The 27,770-nt window shown below is 41.3% G+C and overlaps 1 protein-coding gene across 4 annotated transcripts; it reads left to right on the top strand.

The window, feature by feature from the left end:
• QPCT (glutaminyl-peptide cyclotransferase) lies at nucleotides 1-27,655 on the top strand. 4 transcript variants are annotated; one of them, XM_030762972.2, is made up of 8 exons: nucleotides 1-120; nucleotides 8,060-8,206; nucleotides 14,571-14,849; nucleotides 15,705-15,746; nucleotides 19,864-20,040; nucleotides 22,345-22,444; nucleotides 25,416-25,532; nucleotides 27,005-27,655. In XM_030762972.2, the coding sequence occupies exons 1-8, from the start codon at nucleotides 1-3 to the stop codon at nucleotides 27,148-27,150; spliced, it is 1,128 nt and encodes a 375-aa protein (XP_030618832.1). In that variant the 3' UTR covers nucleotides 27,151-27,655. The 4 variants fall into 4 exon arrangements, with proteins under 4 accessions (XP_030618832.1, XP_022429772.1, XP_089779411.1 ...); XM_089923285.1 differs by lacking the exon at nucleotides 1-120 and adding an exon at nucleotides 4,481-4,559; XM_089923286.1 differs by lacking the exon at nucleotides 1-120 and adding an exon at nucleotides 4,571-5,389.
• Nucleotides 27,656-27,770: the final 115 nt, after the last annotated feature.

Genomic DNA, 27,770 nt, shown 5'->3' with positions numbered 1-27,770 from the left:
ATGGCAGGCGGCGGGGACCTGCGCGTCATGGACACCCTCCGCCTGCTGCTGCTGGTGGCCGCCTTGCCCCTGGTGTCCCGGGGGGTCAGTCGGGGAGCGGCAGACTGGACCCAGGAGAAGGTGAGGGGCTGCTGCTGGGCGATTGTACCTGGGAGGCTCTTGCGGGTGCGGGGACTCAAGAGTCCCGTGACCCCCACCTAGGTAGGATGGGAGGCGGGGCAGAGCCGAAGTCCCCGGCCCCTGCGCCCCGAGGAGTCGGGGCTCTGCGTCCTCGCTGGCCGCGGGGATGCTTTGGAGATGCCACGGGAGCTGGGTGATGTCACCGGCCTCCGCTCGGCTGCGGTCGGATGCGGGTACTGATAGGCACAGGAAGTGTGACTTGCCTGTGGTGGCGGAGCCGGGAGGTGAGGGTGCATCGCCGCGCCGCCGCCCGCTCTGGACACGCGAGGCCAGCGGTCTCTGCGCTCCCGGCCGCCGGGGTGCTGGCCGCGTCTGGCGGTGTGCCCACCGCTCCCTCGCCGCGGCATCCAAGGAAGCCGTCCCGACGTTGAGGTCTCCATGCAGTCTCAGCACGGTCCTGTCACTGTCAGTCTGTTTTAGATTTTTAGGCGGATCAGCTCCGAACGAAGGAGCTTAACTGGAGACGTGCTTTACTTTAAATATATATATATATATATATATATATATTTCTCAAAAGACAGTAAAATGCAATTGTCAGAGAAATGTATAGAGTTGGAGATTTCACATGAGGAACTTAGGATAAAAGTGATTGGCAAGTTCCCTTTGTGTGAAGTATATAGGTTCACAATTATTTCCCTTTCTTGTGTAACAGTTTTGAAATCCTGAAATTGCTAGGAACTTAAACAAAGGTTAATGGTGTTGGAGTAAATGGTATACTTTTAAAGATACTAAGAAAAGCAGCAATGTAAAGGGATATAAACTTTGACAGTGTTGTTGAACAGATCTTTTAAATGCTTACAGTCTGCCAGTATTGATTCGCAGTATTGATTTGCAGCTTGGAAATCCAGGACGTAAGGTGAATGCATAGGCCCTCTCATGGTCCACATGCCTCTCCTGCCCAGCCACAGGCGATGTGTTTGAATAGCCCACTTCAGCTCTCTGGGTGACACTTACAGCTTCACCATTCAAGGGCCACAACATGGACACCACTAGCCATAGGGAACCTGGGGAGGATGAGGGTAGTCAACCCAAGAATAACTTCATTATAAGAAAAGCTTCCTTTGCTGTGCAAAAGCTTTTAAGTTTAATTGGGTCCCATTTGTTTATTTTTGTTTTTATTTCCATCACTATGGAGAACAGTATGGAGGTTCCTTAAAAAGCTACAAATAGAACTACCATAAGACCCAGCAATCCCACTACTGGGCATATACCCTGAGAAAAACCGTAATTCAAAAAGAGACATGTACCACAATGTTCACTGCAGCTCTATTTACAATAGCCAGGACATGAAAGCAACCTAAGTGTTCATCAACAGATGAATAGATAAAGAAGATGTGGCACATATATACAATGGAATATTACTCAGCCATAAAAAGAAACGAAATTGAGTTATTTGTAGTGAGGTGGGGGGACCTAGAGTCTCATACAGAGTGAAGTAAGTCAGAAAGAGGAAAACAAATACTGTATGCTAATGCATATATATGGATCTAAAAAAAAAAAAAGGTACTGTTGAACCTAGTGGCAGGGCAGGAATAAAGACAGACGTAGAGAATGGACTTGAGGACATGGTGTGGGGGGGCGGAGGGGGGAAGCTGTGGCGAAGTGAGAGTAGCATCGACATATATACACTACCTAATGTAAAACAGTTAGCTAGTGGGAAGCAGCCGCATAGCACAGGGAGATCAGTTCTGTGCTTTGCGATGACCTAGAGGGGTGGGATAGGGAGGGTGGGAGGGAGGCTCAAGAGGGAGGGGATATGGGGACATATGTATGCATATGGCTGATTCACTTTGTTGTACAACAGAAACTAACACAGTATTGTGAAGCAATTGTACTACAATAAAGATCTATTAAAAAAAATAAATCAGCAAAATCTTAGCAAAAAGAAAAAGAAAGAAAAGCTTACCATGGGGATTCAGCACAGACTTAAATCTTCTCCTTCCTGACCAGAAATTGGGAAGGGGCATTAACTACCGAAATGTGGAGCCACCAAATGTGTCTATGATACATGGACATGAATGGAACTAAATGAGGTGGGGACTGTTTGAAGGAGCTGCTCTGAAGGGATCATCTACAGGCAGGATGTACTTGTGGGTGGGAGAAGGTGCTGGATTCTTACAATGTTTTAAATGAATGAGACTAACTTTTGAGAAATGTCTTTTAAAGCACGCATCCCTTTTATATTTAAGAAACTTCTGATCGCTTTTCTATTGGGAAATTGTTTCCTTTAAAGTGGTGCAAGCTAAAGAAGCAAATGACAAAATCAACCATGACAATTCCTGATTTCTGGTTCCCCCTGCCCTCCCTTACTCTCCAGGCTTTCATAAAGTCTTCCAGATGTCACGTACAGTTTGAAGCCTGGGAAATGAATTAATCCACACTAAAATACATGCCTTCCTGCTCTGAATGGCATTTAGCTATTTTAGTCATGTGGGGTGTGCCCTTGGCACACTGGTCTGCCGAAAGGTGAGGTGTGGTAAAGGAAGCATTGATTTTGAAATCCATTTTCTTTGCTTTGAAATAAAGGTGTGTCTCTAACAATGGGATCTAATATGTAAAAACAGTTCAACCCTAATTTTTGGTTGTGTTTAGAAGACCGTGATTTGCTTATTTGAAACTTGTAAACATTGTTTTCCATAGAAGTAATATTATAAGTTGTTAGATTCACAGGTGGGCCCACAGGTATATATTTAGGGGCATTGGCATCTGGGTACCAGGATTCTATATATAAGCACCTGACTTGAATCTCACTGTGTCTCTGTGAGGAGGGTACGTTCATCCCCAATTTATAGATGAGGAAACTTGATCACCATTACAGCAGCGAACTGAAGAGCCCTCATGTTTCCTTAGTTTAACTATCCCTTTATTATTGGATAGTTAGGTTGTTTCCAAACTTTATTGTAAAGCTGGGACCCAACATATTTTAATTGGTAGAATTTTCCTTTATTATTTGAGTCATATTGAGGGTGGAGGGACAGATTTTTTTGAACAGAGGAACCTTGAACAGGAAAGTTAGCCTCACCTAAAAGTCCTCCTCCAGGGTAGTTCTGGAGGACAATTACTGCTCTCACAGCATTTCACATTCTTCTGCTTCTGGAGCCACATATATTCTAAAAAATCTTAGGGTTCCCCTCCTCCATGGTTCTAAAAGTTCTTAGCCATCTACCCCTCTACCCATCATGATTCTTATGAATCATGAAGCAGCAATGGAGACTCCAAGGAAGGGACAGGGGGCCAGTGGTAGCCTGGTTATTGGTGGCAGAGGGAGAAAGAAGATGTGCCATTTTTGAGCTTCTACCATCTGGCAGGTAAGTACTATGACATCCATTATACAGATAAGGAAACTTTTCCTAGTCACAGCTAGTAAGTGAGGGAGCTGCGATTTGGCCCTAAATTGTTGTTTTCAAAGCCTGCACTACTTTGCTTTTAGATAGAGGGCTGCTAGCCTTTAAAGAAGACAGAACTTTATCTTATTCACTTCCCAACTGTTCCACAACTGCATTTGTAATATCAGTGGCATCTGACACAGAAAGAGTTCAGTAAATGCTGGCTGGGTTGAATTTGCAGTAGACACAGGTGTTAATCTGAGTGCTGTCTGGGAGACGCTCATATGGGATGGAAACTAGAATTGAATTGGCTATGCTTCTGTAATGTTCTCCCTTTAATTCAATGGTTTGGGACCTCAAATCCCTCTGCAAGCTGGGCCAGCTCTACAAATTATGTAATTAAACTCCTCTTTGGCCTGGCACCATGGGATTAGTCCAGAGGAGATGCTGTAGGATATCTGGGTCACACTTTTTTAGCTGAAAGATTCTTGTCACCCAAAGCAGACTTATTGTCCTTTCTGCCTGGATGAAAGACAAGGCAGGGGCTGTAATAGAGACTCATTCCTCTGAGAATGCCTGTCCCAATAGAAAATTGTCTACATGCCTTTTAACTGAAATAAACCTAGAATAATTGGGGGTTGGCATTTAACATTGGGCTCAACATAGTTTTGCCTCATTTGTTTACTCTCCTCATGCCCAGCCCACACTTTCTTTCCAGGTTTCCCCTCTTCCTCCTTCCTCTCAGCCCCACATAGATGTTTAGATTTATTGGATTCTGAGAGTCAGCCTCCACAAAAATAGAATGGATGCCATTTAGTTTGGAAAAAGCGAATGCTTTTCCATTCAGGGCTTTAATAAATATCAATAAAAAGGCTTAAGTAATTAACTGAGTGTGACTGTTTCCCCTTCTCTATCCATCACTGATTGGGAAGCTTTTAATCTCTGTGATTTCACAGGGGCATCTTTATTCCCAGGGAGGCAGGGTGAAGGAGGGCACTTTACTGAAGTATGGTCATTAAGTGGGTGAGCCCAGGAGATTGAGGATCAACACAGGTAAGTGTCTGTATTCAGGAGCACTGATGGGCCTGTCTGCTGAGCTTACCCTTTATTCATCCATTAAGCATTTTTTGGTGCTATTTGTAACTATGTTTCATCCACGATATCTGTTACAGGTAGAGATGCTGGAGGGTTATTTATTTTGTTCCCATTTTTTCTTAAATCTCTTAAGAACTCTTTCAAGCCTCCATAAATCACCTATTTATATATCTATCTTCTTCCTCCCCGTCCTTATTTCCCGACATCTCGGGGCTCACGGGAATTTCCTTGGCCTCCTGTTTGGCCCACCAATTGTTGGACTGTACCCCGCAGGCCTGCAAGCCTTGTAGTTGCCTAGTTTCAAGGCCAGAGAAAGAGCCCGGTGACAGTGACAGAGACATCAATGATTTATTGGACAGGGGGCTCTTACATGTCCAAAACAAAGCGTCCTGGAGTGACACTCCACCCCACTGGGCAGGTGGGCAGTGCGGCGGGGGGAGGTCATGGCAGCAATCTTTAATATAAATTGCCCATTTACACATCAGCTTGATTTCCTTTCACTGTGGACATGGAGTGAAGGACCACAGTGACCAGGTAGGTTCTGGGATGGAGTAATAGATAGTGCATAGAAAAGGAGCCCCTGGCCAAACAGCCTTTGACACAACAGTTCTGGATTGTCACAATGACTACTGGGCCAACTCAACTCTAAATCATCACAAGCATCGACTCTCAGAAATTCAAAAAGAACAAAGCCCACCAACATTGACCCACAGCACTTCCTGGCCCTTTGCAACAGGCAGCCACTTGTCTTTCCTGACTTTATAATTTCTGTTCATTCAACTGATTTGGTATATATGATGGCAAACATGCCCATTTTACTTTATTATTATGTAAACATAATCTTAGTGAAGTTGAACTATTTTAGAAAAATAGTTCATCTGTCGATTCCACATTTGATGAATTCATCCAGTATTTATTGAGTGTGCCACATGAGCTGGGTACTGTGTGGTTCTGGGGAGAGAGTGGAAAATAAGAGAGATAGTTCCTGTCCTCCTGGAGTTGACCTCTTGCATGAAATCAGCCATTAAACAAGTAAACACACAAGGCCTCTGGGCTACAACCTGAAATGAGCAGGAGTTAGCCAGGTGAAGAGGAAGGGGAAAGCCTTCAAGGTAGAAGGCACCACAATGCAAAGGCCCCAGGAGGCCTGAGCCTCACACTACTTTGGGTCCTGGAAGGATGCCAGGTGACTGAAGCATGGTGAACCGGGGCGGGGGGGGGGGGGGGGGGGGGGGGGGGGGCGGTGAGTGGCCCTGCATGGGGCTTGTGAGGCAGCAGGAGAGACCGGAGGCTCTTGTTGGCCGTGTTAAGTAATAATTAACCATGTAAGTTTCCGACTTCTTGCCTCCGTTCTCTTTTCACTTCTCACATTTCTATTGTTGTCTTTTAGCTCCTTCTTCCTTCTCAAAGTGCTGTTTGAGAGTTAACAGGAGGACTTAGATCTGAGGTACCAAGGAGTTTAAAGGCTGCAGCAACAAATTTACTAAGGAAATATATTTTAAAATGTATTACCAGTAAATAAACACAAACCTTGAGATGTTCCAGATACAGCATCAATACATTGTATTTAACAGTGGAAGTTCACAGACAGTGTAGGAAGGCAGAGGAGAACTAGCATGGGATGGGGAATCTACAGGGCCAGGATCCTTTCTCTCGAACTTACCTGTAACTCTCCTACAACCTTGGGAAAATCAGTTGGTTTCTCTGACTCAGTTTCCACTGACAGAAAGCAAAGAGATTGGATGATAATCATCTCTCAGTGGCCTTTCCAGCTTGGAATTCTATCCCTCTTAATGTTTGATAGACGGTAATAGAACTAATAAAACTTTCCAAATAGTTACTGAGGCAGTTTACATGTATTAGCTCAATTATAATTACCCTAGGAAGTAGGTGTTATTACCTCCCTTTTACAGATGAGAATGTTAAGCCTTAATAAGGTTAAGTAACCTGGCCAGCTAGTAAGTGGTGGGGAGTTGAGTTGAGAGGCTGAGTTGAAGGGGGGCTGCCTGGACCCACAGCTCACGCTCTTTGCATGATAATACCTGAGAGTGACGCTGAAGCATAGCAAAGTGTAGATGGGTATAAGTAATTAGGCAACAAGCATTCTCTAATTCCACAGTGTCCCATGGAGTGAAGATAGCCATGTGATAACTTAGACATAGTCAATTTACACAGGTCTTGGAAAAAGCTGTAAAGTAGACAGGGCTGCCCTGAGCTTTGTTTTGCATTCCAAAGAATTTATGTTACCTTCAACATTCCCCTTAGGGAAGAAATCCTCTGATCAACGAATCACACTGATGCCTATGGGGAGGAGTAACACATTCCATCACTGAGTACCTGATAAGCATGTAATGAATGAATGATTCATCATTACTCGTATCACATGTAAAGTCATATCCAAAATACAAATTTGAATGTTATGTTTGTTCGGCTGCTTAAATTAAGGTTCACTTAATTAATATATAAGTGTACCAAAGAGTGTGAGCATTAATAGAATATTAAAATAATTTTCACTGAAGGCAAAAGGTGTACTATTTAGTGGGTTATAGAATCATCAAGCTCTGGCTGAAAAGAATTGCAGCAATCATCTAGGTTAGTGCTATTCAATAGCAAAATATAACGTGAAGCACGTATATAATTTAAAATCTTCTAGTAGCTCTATTAAAAAAGTAAAAGGCGATAGGTGAAACCAATTTTAATACTATATTTTATTTAACTCAATATATCAAAAATTTTCATTTCAACGTGTAATCACTATAAAAATTATTAGCGAGATATTTTACATTTTTTTCATGCTAGGTCTTTGAAATTCAATATGTGTATTACACACATTGACTGTCTACATTTCAAGAGCTTAATGGGCACATGTGCTTGTGGCTACCACATTGGACAGTGCAGATTTAGCTCAAATTCCTTTATTGGTATTTTGAGCGGAATGAGAATTTAAGGGACCTGCCCAAGGTCATCCAACCTATAAATGGCAGCCAGAAACTTTGAATCTAGTTTCTCTCACCCCAAGAATATACTTATTCTGTAACACCTCACTGGCTTTTATAAAGCAATTATGCTAACAAATTATATTGTTTTTTGGCTGTAGTTTTTGAAATATTAAGTTTCCTTAAGACTAGGATATCAATTGTTATTTGTAAACCTTAGTTTTACAAAGCAATTGTACAAAAATTATTAAAATTACACAGGCTATAAGTGGTAAATATTAATTCTCAGGTTCAAAGCATTATATTAATTCTGTTTTAAAAACAAGCCGCCAAAACAGTTTAAGTTCTAGATCTAAGGGGCCAATTTTAAAGTTGAGTAGTTTAATTTACTTTGTATAACGTAAGAGCTATCCCTTTATTTTGAGGTTCAAAGCGAATATTTTACAATTGCAAGTGTCTCAGGATAAGTCTTAAACATATTATGAAATGATAGCCAGTTAAATAATTTTATTTGATCCTCAGAATTATCACCAACCAGCCCTTTTGAATTTATCGTCTCTCCGACAAGTTGCAGAAGGCACCAGTATTTCTGAAATGTGGCAAAATGACTTACGACCGTTGCTGATTGAGCGATATCCCGGATCCCCTGGAAGCTATGCTGCTCGCCAGGTGAGAAAACAGCACACAAACCTGAAGGCTGTGGAACACTTTGCTTTCACATGAGAGATAACATTATGCCTGAAGTGCTGAGTTGTCTGATACTCAGATCTGTCATCTCATCTTTTTCACTAAAATAAGCACCCAGAAAACCAAACAACTGAGAGCAAATATCTGTTCTGAATTAAAAGATGCATGTTAACCGAAATCAATTTATGTGTGAAATCTCTGTCTGGGGTGCAACATCAGACAGGGTACTAAGTACTCAACTCTTGATCATTTCTATGACACAACCCTAGGTACCCAACCGAGTTTTCTTCGACCCTAAACACCCAATATCAACAGGCTTGGACATTTCTTTCTTAACCGCTCTGGGTCAAGAGTGAGTTACTGTCCTAATAAGCCTTTATTCCCCTTTGGGAAATTGTATTCTCCCAGGAGGGAGAGTCAAGATCAGTGATAAACTACTCTGTCCAGTACAATGCTTCTCAGGCTTCTGACTCTGGCCCATGGTAAACAAATATATATATTTTACATTTTATACACACAAACATAGAGTTAACTGATACAAAAGTTTCATGAAAAATACTCCTATTACCTGCAATCTACCCTGATATTAATTCTATTTTACTATTTATTATTATGATTTTTTAAAAGCTGGTCATGACCCACTAATCTGTTTTCAAGGCACACTGATTTGCACACTGCAGTTTGAAAGGCACTGCTATAGAGGGTAGATTAAGCCATAAGGTGGGCTAGACCTGAATGTCTCTCTGTCTCCTTAGTGTCAGTCCTCTTAAGCAATCTGAAACCCCAGCTCTGAATGACTATTTTTTCAAAGTAGCCCCATTTTAAGGGGCAGCTTGGGAAGGAATGGGGTGAGGCTGGCCTCTCATATCCTCCTCTGAGAGTAGCCCACCTGCCCTAACACTTCAGGCAAACACCTTGGCACCCCGCTGCTGTGACAGAGTGACACCTGCAAGGCCTGGCAGCACAGCTGGTGGGCTCTTCCTTTCTATCCAGTATTTGGCTTCTGCTGTTCAAGTTGAGCCCAGATGGCATTGTCTGTTGCCCCGTTAGCCTCTTGTCTTCTATCCAAACAGCTCTTGCTTCCCCTAAGGACTTAGGTGGCAGAGACCCAAAGAGCACCTTAGTTCTTTCCAAGCTCTAGGCAGAGTGAGGAATAATGCTGATGATGGCTGATGTTCATCTGGCACTTTTTTCAGGTCAGCCACTTTACAGAGGTCTTTGCATGGATCCTCTCATTCCATCCACACAATAATTGTGGGTACAATTGCTCTCCCAGTGCTACAGATTTAAAAAGACCTGAGGGGGCTGCTGTGGTGGCACAGTGGTTAGGAATCCACCCGCCAATGCAGGAGACATGGGTTCAAGCCCTGGTCTGGGAAGATCCCACATGCCACAGAGCAAATAAGCCCATGCGCCACAACTACTGAGCCTGAGCTCTAGAGCCCGCGAGCCACAACTGCTGAAGCCCGTGCGCCTAGAGCCCGTGCTCCACAACAAGAGACAATAAGGCTGCGCACCACAACGAAGAGTAGCCCCTGCTCGCCACAAATAGAGAAAAACCTACGTGCAGCAACGAAGACCCAATGCAGCCAAAAAGAAATAAAATTAAATAAATTAAAAAAAAAAAAAAGACCTGAGGCTTAAGTATGCAAATTAACTCGCTCAAGGTTGTACACATAGCAGTGATGAGGCCAGAACCAGGACTGGTATCTGCTTGACCTCTCCATCCAATCCCTGGAGAGTGGTAGCAGGGAGAGGCCAGCTCTGTGGTGTGTGCTTACAAATGTGTCCAGCTCTGTATCTTCTCAGGCCCGGGCCGGAGAGTGAGGTGCATACCACTCATTTCAGTGACCTCCCCTGGGCCTCGTCTCCCAAGCATTTTCTAAAAGAAGTTCACAGCACTTACTGGGTCTTCCCCAAATCCTCAGTTCCTCATTAGAAAAAATCTAGGTCTGTAGCACTCACTTATCTCCACTTTTTTCATTTCCCCATACCATTTGCTCAGAAGGCCAAGTATATACCGAGAAATGTATGTGCATACTTCAGACCTGAGGTTCCTTGCCTGTGACCTCTAGAAAGCCATAAAGACAACAAATATTGCTATTTGATCTTTAACTTCAACAGAATAGATTTCACAAATAATACACATAGGTTCTGTCATGGTTTTAAAAATTCGTATTCATTTAAAAGTGTTACAGAATCCATAATAACATCTTCCATGTCATGTGGGGTGGAGGCAAGTGAGAAATTTATTGACGGTGCTTTGGAATGTGCTGGGAATAGCTGCTGGGCTTACCTGCACATGGGCTGGCTGACAAAGTAGTAGTTCTAACAGGATGGTTAGAAATCTCACTTAAGAGATTTGACTTTATAATTTTGGGGAAAGAAAATTACCATGAGTTTTAGGAAAGCTGTCCCCTAAGCTGTGGAAGATAAATGGTTCCCTCTTTTGAAGATGAGGTAGACGACCCTGAGTTATTATGAGGGAACTACACTTAATGGCTTTAATTTGACTAGGATTAGTACCTTTTATTCTGAACTACATTTTGACAAGAATGGTGGAAAATTATTTTTTTCTCCTAAGGCATTTTTGAGCACTAGATCAGATGTTTTATAATTCATAGAGTTTCAGGGTTATAATTAAAGAAGACTCTAAAATCTAAAAAAAGTGTGGACTTGATATAAAACTGGTTAGTGATTTAACTTTTATCAGTTATCAATAAAGATGTGCATTGCTATGAATCCCCTTTCAGAAGATAATATGGGAACAATATCCCATAGTCTGCATTTTTATTGTCTCTGATCAATGGGCCTAAAGCTGCCTGTTGGATTTTTAGAATATTTTTATTAGAGAAGATACTTTATTTGTAAATTTAATACTTTGACAGTATTAAATTTTAGAGGATTTCAGTGATTTCTAGCTGAGAGAGGAATAAAAAATAAATTTAAAAAATCAGGGTGGTAAAGTCTCACTAAGGAGCAAGCCAGAAACTTTGTCTAAAAGAGGCAAGCTAGAAACTTGGTGGTTAAAATCCCCTGTGTATGTCCAGTGCATCTGAGTAGCTAAAGCTAGGCTTCTTCATTGAAAGGTATGTGTATCCCTGAATGGAGGGCTCTGGGTGGAGGGCCTTCAGCTTGGAGCCTGAGAGACTAATATATGGTCCACCCAAAAGGGAGGAGGACCCTGAAGTCCCCAGTGGCAGGGTTCAGAATGCAGACAATGGTCTGTTTGCAGACTTATTGCAAATATCGCAGGATCTGCTTCCTCCAAACAAATCTGGTCTACTAATGACAGTGTTTCTCAGAACTTGGAAATGAGAATGTAAGTTTAATTAATTTGACCCAGGATCATTCACCAGTGTTAACCTAAAATCCCCTGGGGCCTTCCTCCCCAGGAAGTAGAATGCCATGTTTACCTTTATCTTTCTTTCTCTTCCTCTCTGTCTCTCCACTCCCACTCTTGGCCTGTCTCTGTCTCTCTCTCCTTGTCTCCCCCTCTATTTTCATATCCTTTTCTTTGTCTCTCTTTTCAATCTCCATCTCTCTCTGTCTCAATCTATCCATCGCTCTTTGTCTCTTTTCTCCCTTCTCTATTTAAAAAGATAGATGTATAGAAATCCAAAATACAGTCTGTACTCTAAATTGCATTTTAGCATGCCTGGTAGGCAGAGGCTTTTGCTACCTGTAGTTAGAGAAGCACAGCTGCTTTAGATGCCCTCTCATAGCCAAGCACTCCCTGTTCAGGGGCACTCTAGTGAGAAGAGCAGTAGCTTCTGGAACCTACTCTAGAGAATTATAGTGGGAACTTGCAGACTAAGCCTGCAAGCCAAAAGCTCAACTGTAAGGGATATTGGTGACCTAATTAGATTATGCAGCCAATTTGATTGTTTATAAAGAAATTAGTTGCTAAGATAAATAAAAATATTTATACTGAATAAAAAATGTTAGTTCAGGCAGAACTCTTTTTGGGGCATTTGCTGATGCTTTTGTGGATTTTAGTGTCAACACAGATATCAGAAATTATGGCCAAAACCTGTTCACTGGATGAGGAATGAGTTTGTGTGTGAGACTTCAGCTGAGCAAAGCTAACAGATACATCTTTTAAAATCCCAATTCATTTTGTAAGCATGTAGGCAGCTATTGGTATTGAACACATTTTATGGAGCAGCTCATCATCTGGATACCAGATGTTCTGGCGGATGTGCTTTTTATTTTTTTTAAGATTGACCCCTTTTATGGAAAAATTTCTTTTCACCAAAGTCTGAGGATAACTTATTTTCAAATTCTCTGGAAAACTTGTCTTAGATGCAGTGATTTCTCTCTAGTCAAACTATTAATGTTCCATATCGTATAATTTTATATAATCTCATTGAGAATAACTTATTTGTTATAATCAACCCATATTTACCGATAGCCTACTGTGTACAAAGCTCAGTGCTAAGAATTGTGGAGAATAACAAATGAGATATGAGTGATAATTTCAAAAAGGTTATAAAGTTTTAAAAATTATTTTTATATGAAAAGACAACCTGTAAATGTGTAATAGAAAAGGTAAGGTACTGTGTATACATGCTCTTTAGGCCAAAGTCCACCTCCTGACAGAGAGCAAGGAGTGAATATCTGGGAAACTGTTTGTTTATTTGGCTTTTGCAGGGCTGACTGTAGAAGCACTGTCCTCCCTCTGGCTTAGTTTTCCTTTTCCTGGAAGCTTCCTGCCCCAGTTGTTCCAAGGCCCTTGCCTACGTGTCATGTCACATTAGTCAGGGCAGGTCACACAAGACTTGGCTAGGCTAGAAAGTCGTGTGTGGAAGGGAATCTCCCATTCTTTTCCAGTCATTATAAGTTATTTGTTTATCACCTCAAGGTCCATCCCCACTGGATGTTCATTGTGGAACAAACTGCCAGATGTGTTGATGGTTAGTTTGTTGTGTGACTTAAAAATAATTTTTTAAGGCAACTTACAAAAATCTGTATAATATTTCAAAATGAAATAAATGGAACATAGTGAGGAAAATAAAGCAAAGGGAAAATAAAGATAGGAAAGGGCAAATGGAACAGCAATGAACTCACCTGTAGCTTTTCACACCACAAACTCTAGATTCTTTTTATTTTTTTAATAAATTTATTTATTTTATTTATTTTTGACTGCATTGGGTCTTTTTTGTTGTGTGCGGGCTTTCTCTAGTTGTGGCGAGCGGGGCCTACCCTTCACTGCGGTGCGCGGGCTTCTCATTGCGGTGGCTTCTCTTGTTGTGGAGCACGGGCTCTAGGTGCGCAGGCTTCAGTAGTTGTGGCACATAGGCTCAGTAGTTGTGGCTCATGGGCTCAGCTGATCCGTAGCATGTGGGATCTTCCCGGACCAGGGCTTGAACCTGTGTCCCCTGCATTGGCAGGCGGATTCTTAGCCACTGTGCCACCAGGGTAGCCCTAGATTCTTTAAGAAGACACCTCCAGTCCCTGAAGTGGTGTTTCTTTTCCATCTGCTGTTTTTCCCTGTCAGTCACCATGTTGCTCACAAAGCCCAAGATGACCAGGAGAGATGGGAAAATAGATTCTTCCTTATTTTCACCAGCGTTTGCAGTGGGTCTAGACCTGCCTTGAATGCAAAGGGAAAACTGCTTGATATGTCATTATGGTTCAGAGTTGCTTATTGATTCTTAGAGCGGGCAGAACCTCAAATATTCCCCAACCATCCCCTTGTAACGGGACTCTCTGTGAATTATCCTTAACAGGTGAGCATTAGTATTTTTTGTTAGTGTTTGTTACATTATGAAATATTTGCTGACTGGGGGCACATACTAAGTGCTTCGGACAAAAAGAGCTGCCATGTGCAGTTCTCACCCTCAAAGAGCTTAGAGTAGAAGTTATGACCTGTACGACCCACCTAGTATATCTGATTTCTCAAACCTGTCTTGTTATCCTCCTAGAAATATTAAAAGTGGGCTTTAATATATACTGAACTGAAGCTCCCTCTCCTGATGTGCAGAGATGTCCATGACACACTGTTAAGTGAGAGGGGCAAGGAGCAGAGCAAATATAGAGTAGGATTCTATTCTTATAAGAATATACATCCCTCGGCCAAATATACGTGTTTGAGTGCTAGTACATGTTTGTATAAACAAGGAGAAAGGTGTGGAAAGATATACAGCAGACTCTTAACATTGGTAATATTAACAGTTGGTTGAGTTGTATTGGCAGGGGGAGGTTAAGGGAGAGGGAGGTGATTAGCTTTTCCTTTAAACATCCTTGCTTCATATAATAAGCATGGATTGCATTTTTTAACTTGAAAGGCATTACATAAAATTTAACTGTCTAGAGCTGAAATTTTGTTTTTTGTTTTGATCAGCACATCATGCAGAGAATTCAGAGACTTCAAGCTGACTGGGTCTTGGAAGTGGATACCTTCTTGAGTCAGACACCCTATGGGTACCGGTCTTTCTCAAATATTATCAGCACCCTCAATCCCACTGCTAAACGACACTTGGTCCTCGCCTGTCACTATGACTCCAAGTATTTTCCTCATTGGGACAACAGAGTGTTTGTGGGAGCCACTGATTCAGCTGTGCCATGTGCGATGATACTGGAACTTGCCCGGGCCATAGACAAGCAACTCCTTTCGTTGAAGGTATCTGTTTCCCTCTTGTAGATTCCTGAGATAAAACATGTTAGCAGTAATTCAGAGTGAATTCTAGAATCCTTGGGTGAGTGAGAAAGCCATTTAGAAGTGTAGACTTTCTGTACATTTTGTACTAATTTGTTGCAAAATGAAATGAAGTTGAAATAATATTAATTGGAAGATTATATTATTTAAAATGTCCACCATGGGCAATAAGTACATGATAGTATATTCATTGATTGGCACTTGATTTCTTAGTTATGAATACACATCAAATTAAAAAAAATTTTTTTTTTTTTGCAAAAAATGAAGAAGGTGGAAGGTTGGTACAGGCATGTGTAGGAGAATTATGTTTATTTCTTCTTGTTTATATAGTCATGGAACATCACAGCCTTCTATACTGAGATGTGGCGGCCTTGAGTCAAGGAGGGAGTTTCTGCTAGTGGTTCTGAAGTAGACAGTGGGTAATTCAGACACATCAAGATGAAAAGCATGAAGCAGAAATGTATTATTGTTATTATCTGTGAATCTTGGCTCAATTTTATGCAGCATAGCAGAGCTTTTGTTACATTCTCAGCTCAGAATACTTCTGGGACTCTCAGATGTTATTTCAGTCTCTGTGTTCTTAAGTGTATATTGAAAAAAAGTGCTAAGCCAGATGAAGACACTTTGTTCAGATATCACTCATAACCAAGTAAACACAACAAAGCAGAAACAAAAAACTTTGTTCGCAGGCAACAAATACCTTTTTTTCCCCTCGAAGCTTTATGAAGGGGCCAGCTTTTGATACAAGGGGGGTAAAGAAGTAAAAGATTTATCTTGTAATGGAAGTAATAGAGATATTTGGTTCTATTTTTGCTTTAGATGCTGAACTTGAAGAAAGCAAGAATTGTTTATAACCTCTCAGTATCCTTTTCACTGTTTTTTCATTTTGTTTTGTTTTCTGAACCTTCTATAATGTCTTTGTCCCATGCTCTGTCCTGCTTTTAACTAGCATCCTTTCCCAGCAATTGGGTGAGAGAGTTCAGAAGCTGATATAAAAGGTTAATTTTTCGTACTTGCATTTCTAGTGTAAGTACATGAAGTGAGGTGAAGTATGACTTAAAGACACAATCTGTGTGGTGGGCTCACAATCTCTTGGTGAGCTCCTTTACCTTTTTCCATGTAATTCACACCTGCTTTTGGTGAACAGAAATAGAAAGGACTGAATGAGTTGTTGAGTGGGGATCTCCATTAACAAAATACTCATATATTCTTTTAATTATCTTTTCTAATAGAGGTAAGCAGTGATGTGGACAATTAGAAATAAAGATTGGTTTTGAATGCAAACTTTGAGAGTATCAGTTTTATTCTTCCAGTTGTACCTTAACTAGATTTGTATTAAGGACATATTTTATGTCCTTCAGCTGTCATGGGTTGGGTAAGGGGTGGAAGAATGTGACCTGGGAGAAGACTGGATAGGAGACTGGATGATGGTTCCAATTCTTTGCAGTCTTCCTCCTCTAGCAATAAGATTGTAATTATACATTCACCTCTTTTGTCTTGTAACTTTGCTGTGCCCTCCCACTTTAGCAGGTGGTATTTCCTCATTTCTTGTCTCTGGAGTTGGTTATTTGACTTGCCTTGGCCAATGGGATGCTAGTAGATGACACAAACAGAGGCTGGAAATGTGCTTGTGCAATTGGACTTGCTCTGTCATGTCTTTGCCATCGTCATGGGGAGAGCGTGCCTTGGCTGGCCTGCCAGTCCCAGGAGGAGGCTAAGAGGCTTGTGGAGCAGAGCCAAGCTAGATGACTGTAGGGTGAAGCAGAGCTTCTCCAGCCTAGACCAGTTGTCCCCAGTTGACCTGCAGACCCCACAGAACTCATGATTGTTGTTTTAAGCCACTGAGTTTCGGGTGGTTTTTACACCTTAGTGTTGTGGCATTAGCTGATACAGCCTTGGTTGGGGAAAGACTGCAGATAACATACTGACCCTGTTAACACTGGTTACTAGGCGTTTGTCATATTGCCAGGAAGAATGACTAGAAGAAAATCTAGCCATACAGATTTTCTAGCTCCGAGATACTAGGCTGAGTTATTAGAAGTTGAAGGCCACAGTTATTTTTCTGCCAATCCTAAAAAGAAGTAAAAAGAGCAAGTTGCCTCACAGGACTCAGAGTAATTGTCCAAAACGGTCTATGCCTATCTAAATGAAATGGTGCTAAGAGAAGAGAATGAAAGGAAGTCATTGCACTGAACACTGGAGTCGCCAAGCTGTTGACATTTCTGAGGCACCCGAACCTTCAAGCTTGCAGAATATGAAGACTGCCTCCTTTTGCTTCTGCCCTGGGCATGAACAGAATGTCTCTGGTCCCAAGCAGTTTTATTCTGCCCTGGTGTTCTGTTTGATTTGGAGTTAGAACTTTGGAACCAGTCAAGGCCCTTTAGACAACTGGAAACTTAGACTGTCTCCACTAATGTATGCACTATACACGTGTTGCCAGTGAGACAATCTGTTTCATTACTGAGTTCTTATTAAACCCTGAGTGCATATATAGTACACAGATAGACACATCCTGTGCTTAGTACTGTCAGGAGTTATGAGAGACTCAAAATACAGTAAACTGTCCTTTTCTTGGGGCCTAATTAAGGAGTAATATTAAGACAATTGAAATGATTACCATGCAAAGATAACTTACTTTTCACTTGATAAAGACATTTTCCTCCTTCTGATGAAATCACCCTAAAACAATCAAGAAAAATTCCATCTTTGAAGAATCCAGTGAACATCTGGAAACCACCATATGAAGACAGAAGGTGAATGGAGAAAAGGCAGATGACATATCAGAGTAGAGAGACGTCACATTCCCCAGAGGGGAAAAAGGAAGCCAGTGGTCCCCTGAAAAATCCTGACTGGCTCAGGGATGGGAGGGGACAGTAAGGAAGGCAGAAGTGAGGCAGAGGGCGGAGGACGAGAGTGTTTTAAGTCTGTATAAGGAGTACTTAGGTATATAAGATTTCTACCCCACAGCTGGCAGGTAGGTGAGTATTCCACCTGTACCCTTGTAGGAGATGACACGATATTTTTCTGGAGAAACTGAACCAGGGAGGCTCTGGATGTTGGGACACCAGATATAAAGGAGGGCAGTAATGATGTGCCTCATGGAAATCAGTGAGATTAGGGGAAAGACTACACACTGAGCAGTGAGATTCCCTAGCCTTCCCTTACTTCCGGCACGAGAAAGACAGCAGCTAGCTCACACCCATCAGACAGGAACCTGGAGGATCCTTCTCTGGAGAATGTGAACCACCTCATAGAAAAGACCCACAGACAGTGACATTTGGGGATCCTCAGTGAAAACACTCACTGGGCATCAGATTGCCCTGCAGTGGAGCCAACCAATCTGTGTCTCTAATCAGTGTTTTAGTATCTTATTGTTTAATGCAAATGAACACAAAGGATGATCAGATATTTGAGGGCCATCTCCAGCATGAAAGAAAGAAAGCAAAACAAATAATACAAGTTGAAAAATGAACTCAGAAGAAATAGTGTACAGGAGCAGAAAATAACTTAAAGAACACTATTTTAATATCCTTAGAGAGATAAGAGGAGAAGTGTTATCCATAACAGATTAAGGAAACATCAGATGCAGTTTCTCCAGCGGGAGCACATTCCCCAGTACTGCACAGGGGCGGAGAGAGCAAATGGTGGTGTATTTTTCTTCATCCATGTTCAGCTGCCTGAGTGCAGGCACAAAGCAGCTAGAGAGTTGGACTTAATATTATGTTTTTGCCATGTGAGTTTGACCAAGGCAGAGAGAGGTACAGGAGTTGAGTGTGTACGCAGGGAGCAATTAGAATGATTGACTCTGGAATTTAAGCTGAATATATAGTGAAGTGAGGACATCATAAGGGTAAAGGAAAGACTGGGAAAAGGTGAACATTTCAAAAGATTACGGATTCCAGTGGGGTTGAAGGATTGTGGGGATAGGGTACCAGAAGGACTAATCTGAAAGGTGAGAGTTGTTGTCAGACAGTGGAAAGTATAAAATCAATCAGAATCCTACTCACCCTTCTAAGTTCCACTCAAATACTGTCTCTTTCATGAAGTCTTCCTTGACACTCCAAGGATTCCACTTCTCAATCTATCCAATTTCCAGAGGAGTTTTGTGTTACGTTTGTGACCCCTGGTACATTTTGCCATACCCGTGTATTTGTTTCATCTTTCCCTAACCCAACTAAAGTGTAGGTTCCTCTGAGGGAGAGACTGTAATTACCATTCTTTGTATCTCTGTTGCATTCCAAGGGCAGATTCTTGAACCTAGATTCAGTACAAACTGCAGACTTACATAAGGTGAGAAGCAAGAAAGATTTGCGTTGTTTCAGGTTGGATTCCCTGGGAGGTGCACTCTGACGTGGAGGTTAGCATTTCAATCACATAGTAGGGAGTGGCCTTGGCTCAACACCTGTGGCAGGGAGGGGAAAGAAATGGGAGTAGGCAGAGGGAGAAGCCGGGCTGCCATGCAGGCTCAACAACAGCCTCAGTCAACCCCTGGGGAGCTCTGGAGGTAGCATGGCCCTTTAGAGAGCCCCCAGCACCCGCTTAGGCCAGTCATTGGATGTAGGAACCCCCATGACTGAGCCAATCCTTAAAGGGACAAACAACTGAAGGCCTTCTGCGGACACCTCTACTGGCAACAGGGACAACGCACCCTTCTGCAAGGGACCTGGGTGTTGTGTCACAGTGTCTGCCACTGCAGTTCCATAGTTCCAGAGTTCTCTAAGGAGTAAGAAAAAAGTATAAGACTTCTCCTTTCAGAGGGAGTGAAGAAGGCGAGATTTCTGTGGCTGAAGACTGTGGGACCCGTGATGATTTTCAGAGAGGAAATGGTGCAAAATAAATTTTGGCATATTTTCACTCGCTTTGGCTTCTTCCTTTTCTTCACGGCACATCTGTCTTTTTGTCCAGTTAATAGGAAAGCGTGCTATTTTTTAGTTCTCATATTTTTGCTCTTTTTCTACTGTTTATTTTTTTAAATCAGAATATTTCAGACTCGAAGCCAGATCTCTCACTCCAGCTAATTTTCTTTGATGGAGAAGAGGCTTTTCTTCACTGGTCTCCTCAAGATTCCCTGTATGGGTCTCGGCACTTAGCGTCCAAGATGGCATCAACTGCACATCCACCTGGAGCGAGGGACACCAACCAATTGCACGGCATGGTGAGTTCAGGTAATTTTCACGGTGCTGCAGCTACAGACTCTGCTTCAAAGGAAGCCTGTGGCAGGGAGGGGAAGCCAATTAGAGACCTAAAAATGCCAAGGCATTCTTGGAGCAGAGTGTTTATAATAGAACATTTTTTTGGCAGGCGTTGGGTTTTTGAGGAATCCCAGAGCTAAAAAAGAATGATTCTGGGTTAGAAGTTATGTTTGACTGAGCTCAATTAAAATGATGTAAAAATTCAGAATAAGGAAACATCAGATTCATTTCAGTCCCACGGGAGCACATTCCCCCAGTAAATATTAGAGGTGGAGAGAGCAAATCCCATCTTTGAGGCCTCTGTCAAGCCAGAGGAGGCTGGGGTCTTGGGAAATGGAGTAAGAGTGGAACACAGTATGGGGATGAGAGTGAAGAATTTCCTCGGTGGCTTCAAAGCATTATAGTGACTCCAAGTGCGTATAGGACGTTTTGATGGGTCAGTTTTGACGTGGTGTTTTGGCATGGTGGTGGAGACATTTCAGTGCTGCCTTAAAACCCTGCTCCTATTACCAAGTAATGGGTGCAACTTATGGCCCCCTACTCATCCCCCGTTCTGACCCCACAGCCCATACCTAGTCCCTTGCTCCACCTTTGAATTTCCTTCCTATTCTGGCTCTCTTCCCATATTTGACTTTCACTCAGTATTTGAGTCCTCACTAACCGCAGCATGGAACCCCTGAGACTTCATTCTTCCCTGTGGCTCCATCCATCCCTGGCCCTCACCCTATCTGTGAACTGATAGCCTGTTTCTAACCCTCTCCGTTCATCCCTGTCCTTTGCCCTATCACTGACCTTCACCCTATGAGTCCAAATGGCCACATTCAATGTCCTCTGTGAATCCAGCACATCTCATGTTGGCTTTCTCTCTGTTCCGTTGGCCACTGGCAGCTCATAAGGGGTTAGGAGAACATAACTGGTACCTCATTTAATCACTTTTGCTCAAGTGGCTAAAAAGGGTTCAGAGGAGAAGAGACCTGATTGATTGGCAGGAGGAACAAAGTTACTTGTTTGTCAGTCCAAATATATGAATCCATAGTGATAGTTAGACCATTTTTTCCCCCAGAAACAAACTCTTAGGAGCTTATCCAACCTTATGAATATACTCCTATTTCAAACAAGCCTATTTTTTCCCAGTGAATATATTTAATCATCATTCATGAGTTAGTAGATACTATGTCTTTAGAGTCATATAGACTCTGAAAATATTTATCTATTACATGTCAGGATCAATGCTAGATATTTACCCATACCGTACCTCACTTATATAAATCAGGAGTTCTTAATCTGGGGTTAGTCTTCAGGGAGTCCTCAAGCCTGCTGATGCTTTATGGCTCAAATAAGTTAAGAAACACTGGTTTATTATAGAGGCCTATAGCCAGAAAGGACCTTTAGAGATCAGCAAGCTTGAGCTTCTTGTTTGATAGAAAAGGAAATGGATATCCAGGGACTAAGCTCATAGAGCTTCTAGTCAAGGAAATTTTCTTATATGCTGTTTTAAGGAATAAATAGTTACTATCCAAATGCTCTCCTTTGGCAGCTGTGTTATTATAGACTGGGGATAAAATGGCTAATTAGAATGGAATAGAAGATCAGACAGGCTTGCATGCCTACATGAAAATAAAGCAAATGTATTCTTTTTTTTTTTCCTATGAGATATTTATCCATATGTCCTCCTTCTAATTTATCCTTAGTGATATCCTTCTGGGGTTACAGACAAAAAGAATCTACAATTTGCCATTTGTCCACATTGCATAAGCAAGATTTAAAAATTTCCCCCAAAGGATTCACTTACAATGTTATTAAACCTTTTGTTCATTTATACAGCTCCCCGTTTTATTCTCAGTTATTAAAGTGCAGTTAGTTTTTTTTTTTCACCTATTCTGCCTTTTATTAATTTTATTTATTTATTTTTGCTGTGTTGGGTCTTCATTTCTGTGCGAGGGCTTTCTCTAGTTGTGGCAAGTGGGGGCCACTCTTCATCGCGGTGCGCGGGCCTCTCACTATCGTGGCCTCTCTTGTTGCGGAGCACAGGCTCCAGATGCGCAGGCTCAGTAGTTGTGGCTCACGGGCCTAGTTGCTCCGTGGTGTGTGGGATCCTCCCAGACCAGGGCTCGAACCCGTGTCCCCTGCATTAGCAGGCAGATTCTCAACCACTGCGCCACCAGGGAAGCCCCGTGCAGTTAGTTTTGACCGATTTTTTTTTTTCCATTGATGAGTATGAAATGTGTTTTGGCGACAGTAATTATACAATATTTTTTCTCCCTTAGGACTTATTGATCTTACTGGATTTAATTGGAGCTCCAAACCCAACATTTCCCAACTTTTTCCCAAACACTGCCAGATGGTTTCATAGACTGCAAGCAATTGGTAAGCACCACTGTTATTAAAGAGTCAAACCTGGTTTCTTCCCACTGACAAACACTGAGTTTTAAAATTCAGAATTTATGATTTAAGTGTGTGATTTGAGTATACAATATACTTTACTGGCTTTTTTTCTTGCTTTATTGATTAGTTTATTATTCCTATTCATCTCTTTTAGCAGGCCCACTTTATTTTCCTGCATGAAACTGAATTTTGAAACAGAAACATAAAATACTACATTTCATATTTGCATATCCTTAGAAATGGCTTGGAAATATTTTCTCAGAGTCCTGTTTGAAGCATATGGAATGCATTTTTAGGGAAAACTCAGCAAAGCATGTTGGATAATGATGAATGTTATGTCCTCATAATGATACCAAAAGATATTCTTTAATGTTTCTTTCTTTTCCATCTCAGTCTTTGTCATCTTCTCTTTTCTGCTTTATGCAGATGTGATTTTCTTTTAAATCTAGTACAATCTCTGCTTATTTTCCAAAGGAGTAAGAGATGGCGATGCAACAGCAAGCCAAAATCCTTCAAGAGTCATTTAAGAGAAGGTTCGGTGTCAAATAAATGAGTGGAAGGGACCAGATAAGGTTAGGCCAGACCAGCCAAGGAAACAAAGATATCTATGGCTCAGGAGAGAGGCTTGGGGCTTGCAGAAGGAAAAGGAGAATAACTTCTTTCTCTTGTACCTCCACTCCATACACCCCTCCCTCTCCACACACATACACACAAACACACAAAACAAAACACAACAAAGCACAAAAAATTGGCCTCAGGGAGAGGTGAACATGCGATAGAATTTTATTATAGAATCCAGGCCAGGAGCCCTGTTTGAGGCAAGAACATCAGGCTAAGAGTTCCTTTCTAGCCACACGAACTTTTTGGAGCAGGATAGGGTTGTACTTTCTTCTCAGCAGTGGGGAAAATGCTGCCATCTCAACTCATGCTTTTGCCACGAGTTCAGAACGTGCTTATATCCAGATCTAGAATATTATGAAAGAAACTTTTACCTGAACCTCAGACGCTTATCTTTGGCAAATTTAAATTTCTAGTTTGAAAGAATTGCTATTATTAATGTAAGCTTCTTGGGGACACTTCCTTACAGCATGTTTTCCTTACTTTGAGTAGCCTCAAGAAATTGGGTTTGGCCTTCTGTCAAGGATTTGATTCCCTTCTCTTATTTCCTCCACTGGAATGAATTTATATCAGTAACTCACATCTTAATACAATTTTAACCCATTGTATAACCCACTGAGTGATACTTACACTTCAAACCATATCTCTAATTGTATAAGGAAAAGTTGTATCCTAAGGTAAAGGAATTATAATTATCAATAAACAGATGGGAATATTGTTTTGGTCATAGTAAGGGCTTTCTTGATGTTCCTAAAATCACATTACATATGAATGCCTACCACTCGGTCTAATTTTACCCTTTAAATTTAGTAATTAAAATAACCAATCCTGGAAAGTTTCATTCAGTTGCCTTAAACTCTTCTTGTGATCTCTTATCATCTTGTAACATAGGCTCATGTTATATGTAATCCTGTAATACATGGGTTCTATATTGCAAGATGACAGGAGTGATGGAATGTAGGCCAATGGTTCTCAAATTTTAGTGTGCATTAGAATCACCCGGAGGGCTTGTTACACCACAGATTGCTGGACCCCACCCCCAGAATTTCTAATTCAGTTGGTCTGAGGTGGGACCAGATGATTTGCATTTCTAACAAGTTCCCAGGTGGTGCCGATGCAGCTGATCAGAGACCACTTTGAGAACCACTGATGCAAGTCGTAATAGGTATCCCTTTCCCAAAGAGTGGTCACTCAGTATAGTACTTCATACCTATTCTCTCTAAGGATTCCCCTTTCAAGCTCTGCATCTCCTCGTAAGGCATCCTTCATGCAGGATTGAGGATCTGTAAGTATCTACACCTGTGTTTTTTCTCTCCATTTTCCTCTAGCTTTCTCATTCTCCAACTCTCCATTGTTCTGTTGAGTTTCTGATTCCAAGGAGGTTCTCACCTATAAAGCTAGAATCACGTGTGACTCTTAGAAGGACTCCAAAATGTCCACACCCAAGTTCAGCTCAGAGGGTTTTTTTTCTTTCTTTTTTACCAAGAACAGTTTTATTAAGATCCATGGTCAGTTACAAGTTTGGTTTGGTTTTTGGTCACTGGTCCCAAATGCCACTATTCTGAGTTTACATCAAAATACAAAGCCCAACATTTACAGTTTGAAAACTTAAAAAAACAGACGCCAAAGACAAAGGCTTTTAAAAATCTCGGTTGAAATGTTCTCCCTGCTGCGTCATCTGTAGAATGAAAGACATGTGAGATGCTGTGAGGATTTCTGACAGTGAACTCGTATTCATCATGTACTTTGAATATTTAAATGTTACCCAAATATTACTGTGTCTTTGAGTGCTTGATTTGATTGAAGATACAAATGATGCTTTTGACCATCTTTGGTTGTAAACGAAGCCGGCAGCCTACCCTCAGGGGACAAGGTGGTGACGGCCCTGATGACCTGCTGAGTGGCCTGGGGACGTCTTTGCTCCCGTGGGGTCTCTCCTCCTCAAAAGCAGGCGTGTGGCCCAGACTTGGAACTGCTGGGAGAACAGAGTGGCCCTTGCTTTGCCAAACGTGGCAGCAAAATCAGCTTTAAAATCGCGAACCAGAGGAGAACAATTGTCTAATTTTGTTAGGGCTCTCTTTTAGGGCCTGATTCTTCTTTGGAGCCAGAGGCTGTGTTCCTGTCCTGGGGTTTCACCGCCCACCTCCAGGGCAGTGAGGGCAGAGGCCCGGGGCCCTCTGGGGAGGCCTGACTCCTGCAGCTCAGAGGTTTTTGTCATGGGTGTACTACTGCATAATGTTTTAAAACCAAGTGTCAAGATTTCAAACTCCTTATGCATCTGACTGTTGATCAGATAAAAAGATACGTTCAGCTGCTGTCTAATTATCATCTACAGAACATGAACTCCATGAATTACGTTTGCTCAAGGATCACTCTTGGGAGAGGCAGTATTTCCAGAATTATGGTTACGGAGGTGTGATCCAGGATGACCATATTCCATTTTTAAGAAAAGGTAATGTATGAGTGTATATATGTATGCATGCCTGCACATGTGTGTTTTTTACCTATTATATTTATTGTACTTTATGTGCATTTGCAACAGTCTAGAAGTGTGAAGAACCATTAAATTTAATAACTGATTAAGTAAACCATTCACCAATCATCTCATGGCTTCTATTTTTTTTTTATGAAAGTCATTCCAAATCCCTGAGGACACTTTTATAATTTTTCCTACACATAGAATATTTATCAAATCTCGTATACCTCTGACATCCTGCCTTCCCTTTCATAGAGCTAGATTGTATTCTTATAGTTTGTGTAACTGTGGTGTTTTCCTGCTAATAAAGAAGCAATATTCTTTTTCTTCTTTAAAATTTATTTATGTTTGGCTGCATTGGGTCTTCGTTGATGCGCGCGGGCTTTCTCTAGTTGTGGCGAGCAGGGCCCAATCTTGGTTGCGGTGCGCGGGCTTCTCATAGCGGTGGCTTCTCATTATGGAGCACGGGCTCTAGGCATGCAGGCTCAGTAGTTGAAGTGCACGGGCTTAGTTGCTTTGTGGCACGTGGGATTTTCCTGAACCACGGCTCGAACCCATGCCCCCTGCATTGGCAGGCGGATTCTTTACCACTGCACCACTAGAGAAGTTCTGCCTCCCTATTCTTTACGTAGGAGCAAGAGTTATCTTTAAAAAATGTCAATCAAATTATGTTACTTCCCTACTCTAAAGCTCTGGTAGCTTGCCATCAAGTAGAAAAAGACCCAAAGTCTTTATCATGACCTACAAGGGCCTCCATTTTATACCTCTTTTCTCCCTCACCATCACCTCCTACCTCTCTCTCTAATTATTGCTCTGATCCAGCCACATTGCTTGAGGAACACATTGCCATTCCTCAAGCAGGCCAAGCACACTTCTACCTCAGGACCTTTGCACTTGCTAAAACTGCTGCCTGGAATGCTCATCCCCAGATCTTCACACAGCTTGCTTTCTCCTTTGTTACATCTATTTAAATGTTAGCTTCTCAAAGAGGCCTTCCCTGATTTTAAATACCTCTTTATTGGCCCTACTCTCTGCCTCTCATTCTCTATTCCCTTACCTTGTTTTACTATTCTTTATAAGCCTTCTCACTTTTTAAAATTATTTTTTGTATTTGTTTCTTTCTCTAGTAGAATGTAAGCTTCATATGAGCAGGGCTTTGCCTTTTCACTGATGAACCCTCAATTCCTAGAATAGGGGCTGGTACATAGTAAGTGCTTTATAATTATTTACTGAATTACTTAACATTTGTTTAACGAGTGAATGGCTTTGGAGTATAAGGGTAAGATACAGGGAAGTACACAGAAGATGATGAACGATCAGCTGTGTTTATATAATATAGTATAGTACAGTATATAGTACAGTCCTACTCAGATTTCCTTGAAGAATGATACTTTCTAGTTTACTCATGGGAAATATGCACTTAATTACAAGTTGTTTCATCTTGTTAGGTGTTCCAGTTTTGCATCTGATACCATCTCCTTTCCCTGAAGTCTGGCACACCATGGATGACAATGAAGAAAATTTGGATAAAACAACCATTGATAATCTAAACAAAATCCTAAAAGTCTTTGTGTTAGAATATCTTCATTTGTAATATTCTGGTTTAGTTTATGATAATTGCATCTAGTATTATATTCAAAAGTCAAGGCACCCTTTAAAATAATCTGACTCCAGATGCTGTGTGGAAACTTCTGTGTGGAAACTTCTATCCTATAGATTCATTCTATAGGTATCTTTGAATATCCTAGATTTATGTCATGTCCAAATTGCTTATTCATTTTCATCTAGTGATAAAGAAAGGGAAATGTAAGAAAAACTGAAGGTAAATATCTTTTAAAAACTTCTTTAGATAAGAAACTATGAAGCTAAATCAGATGTGTATAGTCAGTATCACGTTTTTCTAAATAATACTTAAATACGATGGTCATGTGCAAAGTGCAGCCTTAGTTTTATGATTTTCTTATATTTGGGAATCTATTGCATATAATACAAAACAGAGATGCAGTTTGAAGACTCAATTTCTTTGAGAAATCTTTGTACGGTTTATTTCATGGAACTTAAATCAGAATTAAATGCCATGTTGTGAATGTCTTTTTTAATATATGAATGAAAAATTGTATAACTTAAAGTATAGCTCAATTTTTATAGAGTTTTACAAATTTAACATTTTTATTGTAAAATAATATAGTCAGTACCAAAACTCTAGAAAATGGA

The sequence above is a fragment of the Delphinapterus leucas genome, chromosome 13 (genome assembly GCF_059928025.1).
Source record: "Delphinapterus leucas isolate spDelLeu-1000000601 "Yukka" chromosome 13, BTC_Dleu_Yukka2, whole genome shotgun sequence".
Classification (NCBI taxonomy): Eukaryota; Metazoa; Chordata; class Mammalia; order Artiodactyla; family Monodontidae; genus Delphinapterus; species Delphinapterus leucas.
The sequence above is the reverse complement of the archived record's forward strand: the minus strand, read 5'-3'. Positions and strand labels throughout refer to the sequence as shown.